Source organism: Podarcis bocagei, assembly GCF_964188305.1.
Source record: "Podarcis bocagei genome assembly, chromosome: 16".
NCBI classification, from domain to species: Eukaryota; Metazoa; Chordata; class Lepidosauria; order Squamata; family Lacertidae; genus Podarcis; species Podarcis bocagei.
The window spans coordinates 33,171,408-33,187,899 of NC_138142.1; the positions used below are offsets into that span (position 1 = coordinate 33,171,408).

The 16,492-nt window shown below is 48.7% G+C and overlaps 1 protein-coding gene across 5 annotated transcripts in view; it reads left to right on the forward strand.

The window, feature by feature from the left end:
* USP21 (ubiquitin specific peptidase 21) overlaps nucleotides 1-16,492 on the forward strand; it is a 30,182-nt gene that overhangs the window by 1,932 nt on the left and 11,758 nt on the right. For 2 of the 5 annotated variants that reach the window (XM_081173310.1, XM_081173308.1), the window contains exons 2-8: nucleotides 3,300-3,393; nucleotides 4,700-5,504; nucleotides 6,664-6,756; nucleotides 10,925-10,984; nucleotides 13,485-13,608; nucleotides 14,421-14,532; nucleotides 14,656-14,793. In XM_081173310.1, coding sequence (XP_081029436.1) covers nucleotides 4,725-5,504; nucleotides 6,664-6,756; nucleotides 10,925-10,984; nucleotides 13,485-13,608; nucleotides 14,421-14,532; nucleotides 14,656-14,793 — 1,307 coding nt within the window. In that variant the 5' untranslated portion in view covers nucleotides 3,300-3,393; nucleotides 4,700-4,724. The remainder of the gene's footprint in view (nucleotides 1-3,299; nucleotides 3,394-4,699; nucleotides 5,505-6,663; nucleotides 6,757-10,924; nucleotides 10,985-13,484; nucleotides 13,609-14,420; nucleotides 14,533-14,655; nucleotides 14,794-16,492) is intronic. The other 3 variants (XM_081173307.1, XM_081173311.1, XM_081173309.1) reach the window with 3 other exon arrangements.

Below are 16,492 nucleotides of genomic sequence, written 5' to 3' on the forward strand. Positions count from 1 at the left end.
GAGGGACCTGGCTGGACAAAATTTGTACTGGAGAACTGGGCCTTTGCCTGACATTGATGGGCATGCTCCATCTCTCCCAATGAAGCTTTGGAACTCCCAGGGGATGCCTTGTTTTCGATTTCAGCCACAGTGAAAAGAAGCAATAGAGCAAAGGAAAGGTATGAGGGCCAGTGGTGGTTGTCCTCAAGGATCACATCTGTGATCCTGCAGATGTTAGACTCCAACTCCCATCTTCCCTGGCCATTGGCCATGCTAAGAGTTGGATTCCAGTTATGTCGCGGGGGAGCGGGACACAGATGTTGACCGGCTGATAATAAAGAGAACTCTGGGATTTTTGTGTGTGTAAATAATAAGCTTCTAGAAACCAAGGGGAAGTGCTGTTGTGCTTGAAGCCTGCTTGTGGGTTTCCCCACAGGCAATTGGTTGGCCACTGCGAGAACAAGATGCTTGACTAGGTGTTGGCCTGATCCAGCAGCCTCTTCTTTTGTTCTTCTTTTGTTTTTCATAGAATTGTAGAGTTGGAAGGGACCCTGGCAGTCATCTAGTCCAACCCCCTGCAATGCAGGAATCTCAACTGAAGCATCATTAGATGGCCATCCAACATTTACTTAAAAAACCCCAAGGAAGAAGAGTCCACCACCATCTGAGGGACCGACACAATTTTTGTTCTTCTGTTGCATCTCCAGTGCCTGTCTCTATTCATTCCTCTATCCTCTGTGTCCCTATGAATATTTTAGAATATAAGCAAAGGACCACTCAGGCTTCTTCAGTGTCATTTATGTAAATGGGACTCTCTGTATATAAGTAAATGAGAATGTGTTGAAATTCTGTGTGCCGAGAAAAGCTAGATTCTATAACCGTGGCAGAAATTATGCTGATAATACATTTGCATATTCTCTTTTCATCTACTTTCTCTTGCTTCTGCTGTGTAGCGACAAATAACTATACCGGTTACAGAATCTTCTCTTCCCCTGCTTGCTTTCAAGTCTTACTTTGCAAAAAAGGAAAGGCTTTTCTGAAGGCTAGCTCTTTACTTTGATCCCCTATTCTGTGATTGGGTGGAATTTGTGTGTCCTAGCCTGTTTCCTGTGTGGATCTTTAGGTCTCAGTGGGTCTCAGTGGGCATAGCTCTGTCTCCCAGAAGAAGAGCCCTGTTGGATTGCACTAAAGCTGGGGTGGGGGCAGGACCTTGTGACCTCTACATGTTGTTGGACTGCAGCTCTCATCTTTGAGTCCAGTATCCTGCTTTTCCCAGTGACCTGCCAAATGCTCCACAGTCTGAGCATGAAGGCACCGGTCCTCTGCTGCTTATTTTGTTCCTCAAGTCTGCATAATTCATGTAATTCCCATAGTTCTGCTCAAGCAGGCTTTTTGAATTTGACACAGAAAATTGGTTCCCCCCTGTTTTTAAATATGTCGCTCAGAATCTTGTTGCCTCTGTAAAGACCTCCTTGAGTTCTGATTTCCAAAGAATTGTGTTTTCCAAAAGAATTGTGCCAGGAATGCAGAAGAAATCCCCTTTGGCCAATGGTAGCAGAGGAAACTGGAGGAGAACCTCAGAAGAGTTCTGGCCAGCAGCTCTCTGACGCTCACAAGCAGCACAAGGAGGCAATAGCCCTTTAGCAGCTGGTATTCAGAGGTATACAGCCTCTGAACTCCACTAGCCTTCGTGGCTGCTACCCATTCACAGACCGGTCCTTCATGAATGCGTGTAAATGCCTTGCAATACCACCTAAAGTCATATAACTACACAATGCCCTAAAGATGTTTGGCTGATACCACTGTGGCAGAACTTGGGGACTGGGGCCGAATGTGGCTTGCCAGGATGGAAAGACGTGTGACCTTTGCGTGGCCTACTATACAAAGTAAGAGTTGCACCCATTGCTCTGCCCAGTTTACCACTGACTCGGCCCTGACCCTGGCATGTGGCCCCTGGAAGATGCCCCATGAGAGAATGCGGCCCTTGGGCTGAAAAAAATGCCTGACCTCCCTGCCCTATGGAGTGTTTGTGATTCTTTGGTCAACCTTTAGGTGTCCTGGTTATTGGAATAAAATGTCTCATAATAATTTAGATGCAAATGTGAGTGAGCAGCGACGCTGCCTATCCCCCCTTGCTGCTCTCGAAGCTTGGAACTCCTCCCTAAATATGTACATGGCGCCACCTCTCCTCCCTTCCTTCGAATCACTTCTCAAAATTAATCCTTTTCTAAGGGATTTTTCCTCCTGAATTCCTCTTTCCAACTTTAACCAAGTTTTAGGCCGATGTAACTGCGTCTGCCCACAGTTTCTCCTCCCTTCTTCGTTTCTCCCATTGTCTGTTTTGGATTGGAAGCTCCTTGCAGGCGGGCACCTCTCTGCACACCTCTCTGTGACTTACTGTACCCCAGGAGTGGGAAGACTATGGCCTTCCTGATTTTGCAGAACTACAACCCCCCTCATCCCGGACTACTGGCCATGCTGGCTTTGGCTGATGGAAGGGCCACAGGTTCTCTGGTGCTCAAAAGCTTGCACTGACTGGCCATACTGGGTCAGGTTCAAGGCTCTTAACAACTTGGACACCTCAGGGTCCACCTCTCCCTTGTATCCCTGGCTGGTCACAGAGGTATTCAGGGGAGTCACTGTTAGTGTTAGTCCCCCCCCCCCCATGGCTCAGATGCACAGCATTTGGTAATGTGGGCCCAGTTTTATGGAACCTTCTTCTGGCCCAAGGTCTGACAGGCCCCCTCCCTGTTGAACTTCTGTGCCTTCTTAACTAGGTTAAAAAAAATAATAATCCAGCAGGCATTTTAATTTAATTCTGATTTTGTAATTTTAATTGGGTTTTGATGTCATTGTGTTGAGATTTTTGTGTGCTGCACAGAGATGATATAATGGAGAGCTATATAAAATGTCTAAGCAAATGAATAAAAATGTGAAGGAAACACCCATTATGTTACAGGTACTCCCAGCCAGGTGGCCTTAGGCTTTGGTTTCCAAGGTTTTGACAATCTGCGCACCTCCAGAGCCCCTTTTACTCCGTCCTTGGAATGACGAGAACTATTAAACCTGTATCGCAAAAATAAGCCGAGGTTCTCGGGAAGCCAGAAGCTGAGCTGAATCCTGCATGGTGTTTACAGACTATGCTCACCCTTGTTTCTGAGGAATTGGAGTTAAGATGTGGCCTCGGTTCCCCCTGAGATGCAGGGAAGCGCTTCCCTTTCCATTGGGACCACCTATCCTGGAGTCTGGCTGTGGGGAGCATTTCTGAGTAAAAGTGGAGAATTTTACCAGTTTTCCTTTGCTGTTTTTTTGTCTTGCAGGGCATCTGCCAAGAGGAGCCCTCCTGCGGTCGGCCACCTCTGTGAGGTGTGAGCCAGGGGCCGGCGGGGGTGAGAGTCTAGCACTTTTTGAGAGGTGCGTTTCCAGCTTGCTGGGCTGGGGTCTTTGTGCTGCTTGGCTTTGTGCCTGTTGAGTGCCTGTTTTGAAGGGCTAAAAAATTTCCGTGCTTTTATTAAATTGGAAACTGGGATTTCCCAGGAGTCTGTATGCTCAGTCCTCTGAACTGACCTTTCCCCACAGTCTCTTGGTTTAATTGCTGCATTGTTTTAATGTGTATTTCACTTAAGGGTGTCTATATTGTAAGGTGATTGTGTAGTTTAATTAGGAATGTTTCTACTTCAGTGTTTCCTTTATACACAGTAAAAAGCATAGAAGCCTATCCTGAACGTTAAGTGGTATATAAAGTTGTTAATAACTGATTCTATCCAGCTAAATCCTACTCAGAGCAGATGCACTTAAGTCAATGGACAAATTAGTAATAGCTATTTACAGTGGTGCCCCGCAAGACGAATGCCTCGCAAGGCGGAAAACTCGCTAGACGAAAGAGTTTTCCGTTTTGGAGGTGCTTCGCAAAACAAATCTCCTATGGGCTTGCTTCGCAAGACGTCTTGCGAGTTCCTGCGGGGGTTTTTTTCCTCCCCCCCTTTTTCTAAGCCGCTAAGCCGCTTATCAGCTGATCCGATAAGCTGATAAGCCACTAAAAGCTGCTAATAGCGCTAATCCGCTAATCCGTCAATGGGCTTGCTTCGCAAGATGAAAAAACCGCTAGACAAAGAGAATCACAGAACGGATTCTTTTCGTCTTGCGAGGCACCACTGTATTTCTCAGTTGGCTCCAACCCAGTATTAATAACCAGTAGCCTCATATTTGGCATTGCTCTGGAATGATAAGGAACCAAAAAACCAGTGCAGCTCTGAAAGGTTCAGTCTGCCATCTTGATTCCAAATGATGCCCAGCTGTATCCAAACATAGACAAAGGCCTGTTCCTTGAGTTCTGGAGGAACCATTATGCCAAATTTGGTTATGATATCTTAGCAGGTATCCGAATGCACAGCCAACAAACATACAGTGGTACCTTGTTTTAAGAACAGCTTAGTTTATGAACAACTTGGATTAAGAACGCTGCAAACCCAGAAGGAGATGTTTTGGTTTGTGAACTTTGCCTTGGAAGCAGAACATGTTGAGTGTGTTCCATTTGTAAATTGAGTCCCCCGCTGCTATGGGAAAGCAGGCCTTGGTTTCAGAACGCTTTGGTTTAAGAATGGACTTCCGGAACGGATTAAGTTCGTAAACCAAGGTACCACTGCATTTCAAAAACCTAATGTGAAGAAACAGACCTGACCGTTTCCCCACTTCCTGCTTTTGTTGCTTTTCTCCCCAGGGCCCTCCTCTATCTCCTCTCCGCAATGCCGCAAGCCTCCGAGCACCGCATGAGCCGGGCAAGAGAGCAGTCGGTCATCACCTCTCAGCCGAAAGCCACCTCCAAGCTCCCCAATGGACACCGAACCCCGAGCCAAGAGCACCGTGGCTGCTCCTCCGCCGCCTCCAACGGACTTTCTGTGGCGTCCAAACTGCGCCCGTTGCCGCCCAGGCCGAGCCCTCTGGATGACAGGGGCAAGAAGCTGGAGCTCGACCGAGACCGGGCCTCCAAGCGCAGCGACACACTGCGCGCCTCCCGCCGCGGCCCCGTCAAGGCAGACCACGCCCTCAAGGTGCCCGGCTGCCCGCAGGCCGGCACCATCTCCGGCAGCGCCTCCTTCACCATGCCACCCGGCGTACTCCTGGGCGGGCCTGATTCGGACCGCCGGAGCGGCAACCTGCTGCGCTCCAAGTCGATCAGCATCGGCGACCTGAGCCAGTCCGGCAGCCGCGGGGAGGAGCAGTTGAGCGCCATGCTGAACCGGCTTGCTCTCCGGGACCGCAGCCCATCGTGCAGCCACAAACACGGCCTGGGCGCCCTGGCCCTGAAGAGGAGCTCGTCTCTGCGGAGAGTCAACGTCACCCCCGGGGCAGATGGGAGGCCGTCGCCCACGCTGCTGTCCGTCCGCACGGAGGGCTGCCCCAGGACTCGCGCCCTCGACCCGCAGGCCACGGAATACACTCGCTCCCAAGACGTCCCGGTATCCACCAGCCCACCCCAGAGCAAGGGCCCTGTTCCGAGCAGGCTGGAGGAGAAGGCCACTGCTGTAAGGGACTGGCAAGGGGTGCCCAGCAATGATCCTCTTTGGGGGAATGGAGGGCCCCAGGCTTTACAGTAGGGTACACGGTGTGACGATAGTAGATAGAAGGACCTTTCTTAACCTTAGAATCCAGGGCTGTCTAGGAAACTGATTGGCAATAGATCCAGGGGCAAACTGAAGAAAGTAATTTCTCTTCAGCACATGTAGATTCACTTTTGGCATCTCTGTATTTAAGCAGTTGCCTGGGAGTTGTAGGCACAAAGGAATTCCCTGTGGCAGAAGGGTCCTGGATTCCTCTTCCGTCCTGCACCCCTCACCTTTATCCCTCCTCAGCCAAAATACTTTGCAGAATGCTTTCCTCCCCCTGTCCTTCCTGGCTGCTAAGAATCCGGTGTCCTGGGTTTGCATACTAGACATGGCAGACCAGCCTCTTAGCAAGCTAGTGTTTAGAAAACAAAGTGTGGGATACTTACTATTTATTCAATTTATATTCCGCCCTTAATCCAAAGATGTCAGGGTGGTTCATAAGGGGGGGAAATGCAGGATAAAAGCACAAAATAGGTAGTGAAAACCAAAATGAAACAATAACCCCCCACCCCAAGAAACACATTTACAAGCCATAACTTTTGTGGCACTATGGGGAGTACGTTGCCGTGAAGTGCAGTCACAGTCGCCATTTTGGTTTGTCTTAAAGCAGGATTGGTGTTACCTGTGGCCCTGCAAATGCTGCTGAGCTCCAGCTTCCACCCTCCCTGACCATTGGCCATGCTGGCTGGGGCTTACTCTGGAGAGCCAGAGGTTCCCACTCCCTCCTTTAAAGGAAGGAGAGAAGACAAATTTGTGGATGACTTTTGTTCATCTCTTGATCGCCTGATAAAGCTCCCATGTTCAGTAGCAGTATACCGCTGAATACCAAATGCTGGGGACAGCCTGTTGCCTTCACAACCTGTTTGTGGGTGCCCCAGCATGAGCCAACTTCTCTCTCTCCTCTCCTGGTGCCTCCCCAGGGTGGAGGGTGGAGTTCTGGCCTGACTCCCACCACCCCCAAAAAATAATTGCCCCAGAGGGTTCCGTGAGCAGAAATTGACGCTCACTGGATTTCACTTGATGTTTATGCTGTCGGCTCCCGCTAGTTTTTAACTGCTTTGTTTCATGTTCCTCCCAGGCAGACATGCACGCACGCAGGACTCTCCTTGGCAGGCGGCTAAGTATCTCTAACAGAATAGACAGCCACAAGAGTTCCCAGCATTCCTTGGGGGTGAGTCTGTGGGGGGGGGGGGAGCGCCATAGTCGTTAAGCTGGTTTTAAGTGGCTCAGCTGCATTAGACACACTTAAGTGGGTTTATCGGCCATGGAACCTTGCGGGTTGTGCTTCGGCGAGTCGGACAGAGATCCTTCTCTGAGAATTCGCAGGAAGCCACCACCAAAGGAAGTTTAGGGGGACTTGTGGTAGTTTGCCGGGTTTAGATTTGTGGCATGTGAACTTCCCTTATACTACTAAGGCAGATTGCTGGCCCATCTAGTTCAATATTGTTCGCAGTAACTGGCAGCAGCTCTTTGGGATTTTCCATCCCTACCTGGAGATGTCTGTGTATAAAAGCAGATGCTCTACGCCACTGAACTATCCCTCCAAAAGAATAATAACCATTGAATGGGTTCCTGTAGAGCTGCCCCTAGCTGTTTGCTTTCCCCTTTGCCTCACAGGAAGGCTGCCTCTGTATCCTTCATATCAATTACTTACAGTCCTGTAAATACTGGCAGATGGCCAGCATGGATCCGGTTCCCCAGGGCAGGAGGGTGGAGTTCTGGCCTGACTCCCACCACATGCCAGCTGCTGGAAAGTGAGACAGCACAGGCATGGCTTCTTGCAGCAAGGCGCTTTTGGTGTCGTTCGGGTGGCAGTGAGAAACTTAGGAAGCCTCTGTATACAGAGTCATTAGTTGAGTTTTATCTGCACTGACTCTTGAGGGCTTCAAGCAGTTGACATTCCCAGGTCTACTTGGAGAGGCCAGAGATTGAGCCTGCAACCAAGGCAGATTCTCTGCCACTCAGCTGCAGCCCTCCTCCCTCTCAACAGTGGTCCAGACAGAGAGGAGGGCATAAGAAGCTGTCTTCTACTGAGTCAGACCATTGGTCCACCTAGCTGTTCAGTATTGCGTATACTCACTCCAGAATTTCAGGCAGGGTTCTCTTCTAGTCCCACCTGGAGATACTGCCGGGATTGAACCTGGGACAGATGCTTTCCCCATTGAGCTATGGCCCTTCCCCAAGGGGTGATGGCTGTTCATTGTGCTGTCACCCACCCACATGGTTTTCTTTTCCTTTTTCTGTTTATTGCCTGGTGAAAATCAGTGAAGCTTTTTGTGGACAAACGTCGTCTCAAGGAGCAGCCTCTGCACAGTTGCATTGCAAGCTGCTTCCCCTGGTCCATCTGCCCCTGTTGGAGCCATCTCAGGAGATGCCTCCTTGTGGCCTCTCCAACACTTGAAAGCAGGAGACAGATGGGAGGGAGGGAAAGGAGACTTTTCTTTGGTGATAGCCTATCGAAAATCACATTTGTTTCTATAGAAACAGATGCATGGAACAAAATGTATAGAGTTAGCAGATGTCTCCCCTAAATCTTTTCTGTGAGTGCAGGGACCGTCTTTTATTAGAGGGGGTGGGGATGGCTTAGGGGAAGGCACATTCTCAAATGTGCCCATTTTCTTCCACTGCTGTCCCAAGCTGGCAGCCCTTTTGCTGAACCTGGACTGATTTGGGGGTAAAATGTCCACGCCCAGCTCCTAGCTCACTATCTGCACCCGGTTCCCCCGGCTAGTGACTCCGGTCGACTCAGGTGCTGACATCTTCCAGAGTTGTAACGGCTAATTAATTCCCTGGGGCAAGGATTCACTTGCGCAGTTTTTATAGGTCTGTGTAACTGTCCAACTTGCCCTGCTCAAGGTAGCTTTTGGGGAACGTCCCACTGTGCCAAGGTGGGTTGGCCCACTGAGAAGTCGTCCGAAGCAGTTACCCGCTGGGTCTCGGGGCTTTTCTCAAGGACGCTGCAGGGGCCTCTTGGGGAAGCTGCTAGCCGTAACCCTGGTCACCCTGAGCTGTGTATATTTGCTTTGGTTGTGTTTTTATTTTGCCGCGCCGTTCCCTCCCTGGCTCCGCAGTTCTCCGAAAGCGTTGCTGCTCCCCAAAGTAGCTCTTCCTGCTAATTAATCCCGCCGAGATGAGCCTCCAGGAGGAGCCAGAAATAGCCAGGGGAAATCGGATCAGCTAATGAGCTGCTGGCTTATAGGGACGTGAGGGAGCGCCCACCAGTCCTTTTCCCCGCTTGGCGCCGCGCAGGACGAGGGCTGCGCCTCTTTCTCGCCGGCTCCTCAGGCAGGAAGGGGCAGCGGGGGAGCCATGCCGGGGCTCCAGGGGGCCACTCTGGTGGAGCTGCCCCGGAAGCTGCACCGCACCTTGGCCACCAAGCGGGAGCTTCATGGCCGAGCGGCGGACATCTCTGAGTCCGTGGTCCACACGGCAGTGATGGGGCTGCTGCTGATGACCAGTGAGGTAACGCCCCCCCCCCCAATCTCTCCCCGTTGCTGCCACTAAGTTGATAATGTCTGACGTGGCTTCATTGCGTGGCTTTATTGTGCACTGAGCCTCTTTCTCTGCATCCTTTACCTTTTACCTTTTTGCTTCTTTGGCTGGATTTATACCTTTCCGTTCCATATGGGACAGTTTTCATAGTAATGAAGGATGATTAAGACACTTGACTATAAAAAACCCCTGCTGTTTGCTGGGAGAATTTGGGGAGCAGGGAGCTTTGGCCTATGGGACAAGGCTTCAGCTGAGAAGAGCATGGAGAATGCTTTTCCTTGATTTCATAGTGGATGAGAGCAGCGCTCGTTGAATTATTTGTTTCTGACCCAGTAGTTGTCTTTAATTCTGGCCGGCGACTAGGGACCCAGTTATAATGTTTGTGATGAGATGTTTCCCTCCTTTTCCTCTTCCGCCCACTGCAAGAGGAGAGGACATTTTTAATAGCTGTGTGAAAGAGTTTTTTCTTGGAGGCTCTACCCTGTGAGAGAAACCTGCATGTGCTGCAGTTTCCTTCTGTATTACTAAATTCATGCCCCACTTTTTCCTCCCAAAGTTGTCCAGAGTGGAAAACACACAAGCAAGAAAACAATCTGAACGTCTTAAAAACACCACTCCAGTATGGATGCAGGCCTGCTTTTATTGCACCACACAGCTATTTAAAAACGAAGAGGCTTGGTCTTCTTTTGCAGTTGGTCTCTCTGATCTCAAGCTCTTCCTCCCCTCCACCACGAAAAGGAAATTGAGTAAATCGACCAGTTAGTGATGCTGCTGGGGTGAAGTGGCTGTAGGTCAGGGCACAACCTTCCTGTCAAGGGCCAGTGGTCTAAAGAAGGGGTTGGCAGGATATGTGGGGCTGATGGACTCCAATTCCAGACATTGCTGGACTCCCATCAGCCCCAGCCAGCAACATCTGCAGGGCCACAGTGTCCCCCTTCGGAGTATACAACAACAACAACTTCATATGCTCATACAGTTCTCTTACATTGGAAAAGGACCATAGTTCAGTTGATCAAGCCCCTCCTCTGCCCTCAGAAGGTTCAGTCCCTGGCATATTTAAGTGGAAAAGACTCTGAAGCTCTAGAAAGGCATGGCTGTTGGTGTGGAGCCTATTGGGTCCTCTGGATGTTGCTCAGCTGCCTCCCATCAGCCCCAGACAGCAGGACCAAGGTTAGGGAGTTGGAGTCCAACAACGTCTGATCCCAAAAACGTCTGAAGGGTGCCTGATTCCCTCCCTCTGGAGCTAAGGAAGGATTGGTATCCGGACTTGTTTGGGGGCTTGCAGCTCCTGTTTCAGAACTTCTTGGTTGCAGTCTTAGAAAAATGCCCCAAGGGTGCCTCCCCCCCCCCAACTTCTTGATTGTGTTCAGATTTCCTTCCAGTCACGGCAAGTTGCACAATATAATTGCGTGTATTTAAATCCTCAGCGGTTACCGCTCAAGCTAACCTGCTTCAGAGCCGCTGTGATTTGCTCACTCCTTCTCTGCTCGAGACGACTAGGTAGGGGAGCTGGAACTCCTCCACAGCTGGAAGGGAGAGGTGGATTGATCTGAGAAGCCTGCAAAAGGCAGCTTGGCCAGAAAGTGCAGTGGAGCGACCCCTAGACCATGGAGAGGAATCATGCTGGGGGTTGGGGAGCTCTGGCAATGACACAAAAGAGACCTGTGCCAGTCTTTGGGTTGGGATGCTCTCTCTGTATGTGTACTTAAGTACGGATGTATCTGTCCATCCTGCATGTGGAGCCGTGAGATGAGACGAGCCTATTGTTCCCGCTGTCACAACACGCAAAACATCCCTCCCTCTCTGTCTCTCTCCTTCACTCTGTCTGTTGTTTTTGTTTTTTCCAGACGCATCACACTCTCCTGCTGGGCTCTGGGCACATAGGTCTCCGCAACCTTGGCAACACGGTAAGAAGTGGGCGCTTAGCCTCCCCAGCCCCAGGTGAAGAGAACTTTCCCCCCCCTGCATAAAGGACTTGTCACAAAGGTTTCTTTTGAAAGGCCCCAACAATGTGCAATTTTTGTTATTCAAAAGATGCCTTAAAATAACCGGCATTGAGAAGTTGAACTTGGTAGGAGGCGAGGTAGCCGTGTCAGACTTGCCACAATGAGAGCAGCAGAAGTGATGTCTCTTATTGAGATTGTTGTGCGTGTGTTTTGAAGCAAAGGTGGCAAATCTTTTCTGGGTTGGTGGGTGAGATCTGCATCTTCCCCACCCCTGGAAGGCCACATTTGACAGGTGGGTGGGGTTGCCCACCTGCCAATTGCCTGGATCCGCAGTGGCAATTGCGATGCAGCGCTTTGAAGTCCTGACTTTTGGGACTTCAGAGCGCAGCGTGGGGCTGTTTGAAAGCCCTTTTGCAAACTGCCCCATTTGCTCTTTAAAACTCCAGTTTCAGAGGCCGCATTTGACAACCTGGTAGGCCAAGATCGGCCTGTGGGTTCCCCACCGCAGATGATTTTGACCTTTCAGCTTGTATGATGTGTGCATATTCTGCACAACTGCTCTGTGCCGAGGGCAGAAAACAGGTTTGGAATTCTGCATCCAGGTGTTGCTGAGGGAGGTGAGGTTGGGTGGTATGCTCCACGAATGTTCTGCACTAAGCACCAAAATCGGACACAGGACCCAGCGTCTTTGGAAACTCAGTAGGGTTTTAGGTGCTGCCTGAAGCCAACTTGCAACTCTGCCGCTTCAGTCCCTGTTCCTAACCCTTGATCCCCATCTGGAAGTTGTGGGGGCCTAGCAAGAAGGACACACACACAGCCAGCAGCTGTGCCAACCTCAGCATAACTAAGAGCATACACTGTGGTTGGTTGCTCCAAAATGGCAGCACACGCCTGTTTCCCACCACCACCAGGAGGGGAAAAGGGGAGAGCATGGAATTGAAGTCAGGATTGCTGGCTAGGAATATGGGTGTTTTATTGCATTCTGCACTGGAGCACTCAGTAGCTGATGTGCAGTTCACAGTTGTTCCCCCTCCTGTCCAGGCACTGACTCACCCCAGGCCTTCTTTGCTCCAGCAAGGTTTCATTTATTTAAAGGCATTTAAAAACATCTTGTTTATTACAGTTGTACCTTGGATCCCGAACGCCTTGCAAGTCAAACATTTTGGCTCCCAAACGCTGCAAACCCGGAAGAGACTGTTCCTGTTTGCAAACTATTTCTGGAAGCCAAATGTCTGACGGGGCTTCCGCAGCTTCTGATTGGCTACAGGAGCTTCCTGCAGCCAATCAGAAGCCGTGCTTTGGTTTCCAGACGTTTTGGAAGTCAAACGGACTTCCGGAACAGATGCTTTTCGACTTCCAGGTTATGAATGTATTATTATTCACTAAACAGTGTGCAACATAAAAACAATGGGTTCTAGCCAATGCAAATCCTATTCAGAGTAGACCAATTGAAATTAATGGACCTAAATTATGTGTGTTGGTTTTTGAAATATTGCTTACTGTGATTTCAAGAATAAGGAAATACATCAGTGGAGGAAGTTACCTGTTGAATAAAGTACTGTATATATCAGTGAAGAAGACAATTTGTTTTCCCCCCAAAAAATGTCAAAATTTATGGGGCGTCTTATACACGGATAGTGCCGAGGGTGTACTGGCGATTGGTTGTTGCCGTGAGCAGGAATGTTTCATTGGCGACAGGGATGTTGATTTGTGTATGCAGCGAGGGCTGCTGCTGATAGGCTGCTGCAGCGGCAAGTGGGCAGTTGAATGGCAGTTGCTGGCGGGTGATTGTTTTTGCCCCCCCCCAACCCCTCAAAAACTGTGGGCAGTCCGCTCCAATAAAAGCTGAACAACTGAGGACAACGGTCCACAAAAAAATCCTCAACAACTGTGGGGCACCCCCCCCCATATTTTCTTAAAACTGAGTCCCCGAAAGGGGACTTATACATGTCTTATACATGGGGGCATCTTATGGACGGAAAAATGCAGTATGTTGATACAACTGTATTACACAATTATACTTCCCCCAGTCAGCAAAAAACCGCAGAGCTTCTGTAACATAACTAAATGAAACAAAACTAAATCTCCTGCCATGTTGGTTCCCCCCCCCCCTCTGAGTTGGACCAACATTGGATACACCCCAATGGGAGGGGGGTTTATTCAACTTGTTTTTGCTCAGAGTAGACCCGTTGAAATTGATGGCAAAGACTAAGTAACGGCATTCTGTAATACAGGAGAAGGACAGAAAATGTCTCGTTTTCAAGTCCCCACCCTGTGATGTTCTGCAGGGTGCTCTGTTGGAGGTAGAATTTTCCCAGCTGATTTAAAGGTTCTCCCGGGACTATACAGGGGCAGGTGACCTTTCAGGTAGCTGCATCCTGTGTGTCTACACACCGTCCCTTTTGGGGGAACGGGAATGCTGCAGGCCATGACGATACCCCCATTGTATCTCCCCCTCCAGTGCTTCATGAATGCTGTGCTTCAGTGCCTGAGTAGCACCAAGTCTCTGCGGGACTACTGCCTCCGTCGGGAATTCCGGCAGGAACAGCCCAGCGCTCTGCGGACCCAGCAGGAGCTGACTGAAGGTAAAGGGGGGAAGCGGAAAGACCCTGCCCTGCTTTTTCTGTTGTTGTTTTCCCTCCCGTCGGCAGAGTCGGTTATGTAACCAGATCACTGTCTGAACGAGCTTCAGCTAAAAAGGATCCTTGTAGTGAGCCAGCAATCTAAATTGGTCTCTGGAGGGCCTTAATCCAATCCCGGTTGACCACTATTATATAAGTACCTCTGCCTTGAACAAAGTATTATATAATTAGAGGACCTAATTCCAGCACTGTCCTGTCCTGTCCCTTTCTCACCTGCGAGGTATTCATAGGCCACCGCCTCTGGCCTTCACCTTGCAAACGTATTACAGGAAACACCTAAATAAATATTGTGGGACAGACTGCCCAGGCTTATAATCCACAATTTTGAGGTGGGGGTGGGGGGTGGAATGGTGGGACAGGGAGAAGATTATGAAAGTCACGCCAAAGGGAGTGGGCATTTGATATTGTATTGTGTTTGTACATATTTTTCCATTGCCCCAGGCCCTCCTCTGACCCCCTTGGTAGTTTTCCACCAACAGTATCTTTGGGCCTGTCCTGTTGGGAGGGAGAGGGTCTAGGTATGAGTTCTGCCTCTGCCACAGTCTTCCCTGTGCGGCCTTGGACAGGCCACCTACCTAACTCCAAGCTCCAATTCCTCATTTGTAAGACAAAACCAGGAATGGTAGCATCTTTGCCGTGTTTCGAGGAAGAGGAAGCAAAACGAAGTTTGCTGAGTGTTTTCCCCAGTGTAAAAATGGAGAAGGAGAAAGGGAACAGCTCCTTTATTTTCTTTTTTGTGGCTCTTCATTCTCCAGCCTTTGCAGATGTCATTGCCACTTTATGGCACCCCGATTCCACGGAGGCCGCCAACCCCAGCCGCTTCAAAGCCGTCTTTCAGAAATACGTGCCATCCTTCACAGGATACAGGTGAGGCAAGTTGGGGTGCCCATTGCCTTATCCCTGCCCCAGTGCGGTTGCACATTTCTTACCCACCCCAACATTTCCCCCACCCCGGCCTGCCCAACGCGTCTGCCTTTCTTCCTTTTCTAGCCAGCAGGACGCTCAGGAGTTCTTAAAATTTCTCATGGATCGGTTGCATGTGGAGATTAATAGGAAAGGGCGCAAGACTCCCAGCATCCTCTCTGACGCCAAGCGACCCTCAGTACTAGAGGACACGGACACCTTGAGGTGAGTGCAGCTCACGTGGGTGGAAAATGTGGTGCCGTCTTGTGAGCTGTGCAGAAGAAACTGCTCTCTACCACAACTCGGAGCATGCTTCTATTTTTTAAAGGGGGGAGGGCAGGGATTGAACCTGAGACCTTTGGCTTGTGAGGCGGGTGCTCTACCACACAGCTACAGTTCCTCCCTGAATGTGTCAAGCTGCTGTATACCAGGTCATCTATCCCAGTACAGTCAAGTTGCATCATCCAGGCATTTTACTTACACAAATTCAGCTTTATGTGCCCAGCTGCGGCTCCATTCTGCCTCCATCTCTCTCTCTCTCTCTCTCTCTCTCTCTCTGCTCACCTCCCTCCTCCTACCTTCTTCTGCTCACTTTCACACAGAGGAGTGAGGGGAGGCAGCAGAAACATGGGGAAGGCCTCCCCATGGGACTTCCTCACCACCACCAGCCAAATGAAAAGTAATTTTTTTTTTTTTTTTTGCGGATGAAAAGAGGGAATTTTATTCAGCTGCACTTACAGGGCTCTTTGCAAGTAAATTTTTATTCAGAATTTGTAAAAGAAAAAAGAAAAAAGGACAAACAAATACAAAAATAAACATTTTAACATAAATTATTCATCCTATTTTCATGCTATACAAAAAGTAAGCGTACAATCATACAAAAAAATAATATAAACATTAGGCTCTACTTAGCCTTTGACTTCCCTTCACCCTTTTGGTAAGTATCAAATAAATCCCGGGTTGCGTAATTAGTTTATTAAAGTTTATAATTATTAGCTGATAAAGTTTTTCTAATACCGCCAGTTCCTCCTATATATCTGTTCCAATATATTTCCAAAATTTACTCCAATTTTTTTGAAATTTCTGGTCGTCTTGGTCTCGTATTCTGCCTGTTTATCTAGCTCGGCATAGTTAATCATTTTGACCTGCCAGTCACTTACATTAGGTATAGTTTCTGTTTTCCAGTTTTGTGCCAGCATAATTCTTGCGGCTGTGGTGGCATAGAGAAATATTTTTTTATCTTCATTTTTTATTTCCTTACCCATAATTCCCAGCAAAAAGGCCTCAGGTCTTTTGGGAAAAGTATATTTAAAAACTTTTTTAAGTTCATTATAAATTGCTTCCCAAAAAACCTTCACCTTGTTGCATTGCCACCACATATGGTAGAGGTCTCCCTCCACTTCACCACATTTCCAGCATGTCTTATTTTCTGATCTATAGATTTTAGCCAATTTTGCCGGCGTAAGATACCATCTATAGAGCATTTTCCAAACATTTTCTCTCAAACTCGTACAGGCCGTAAATTTAATATCTCTATTCCACAATTTCAACCACTTTTCAAACTCGATGTTATAGCCGAAGTCAATTGCCCATTTAATCATTGCCTCTTTGACTTCCTCGTCTTTTGTATGCCATTCCAGTAATATGTCATATAATTTAGACAATGTTTTGTTTTTACCTTCTATTATTTCTATATTGAATTTTGATTTCTTGTCCTCAAAGCCCATTTTTCTTTTATCTTGCTTTAACATATCATTCACCTGATGATATTGTAGCCAACCGGTGAATTGATCCTTTATTTCCTCATACAGTTTAAGTTTAAGCCCTTGTTCTGATTTTCTTACCAAATCTTCGTAAGTGGCTGTCTTCCCTTCCATGTTGGTTTTTTTTATTGTTAAGACCTCTACCGGTGAGATCCACCATG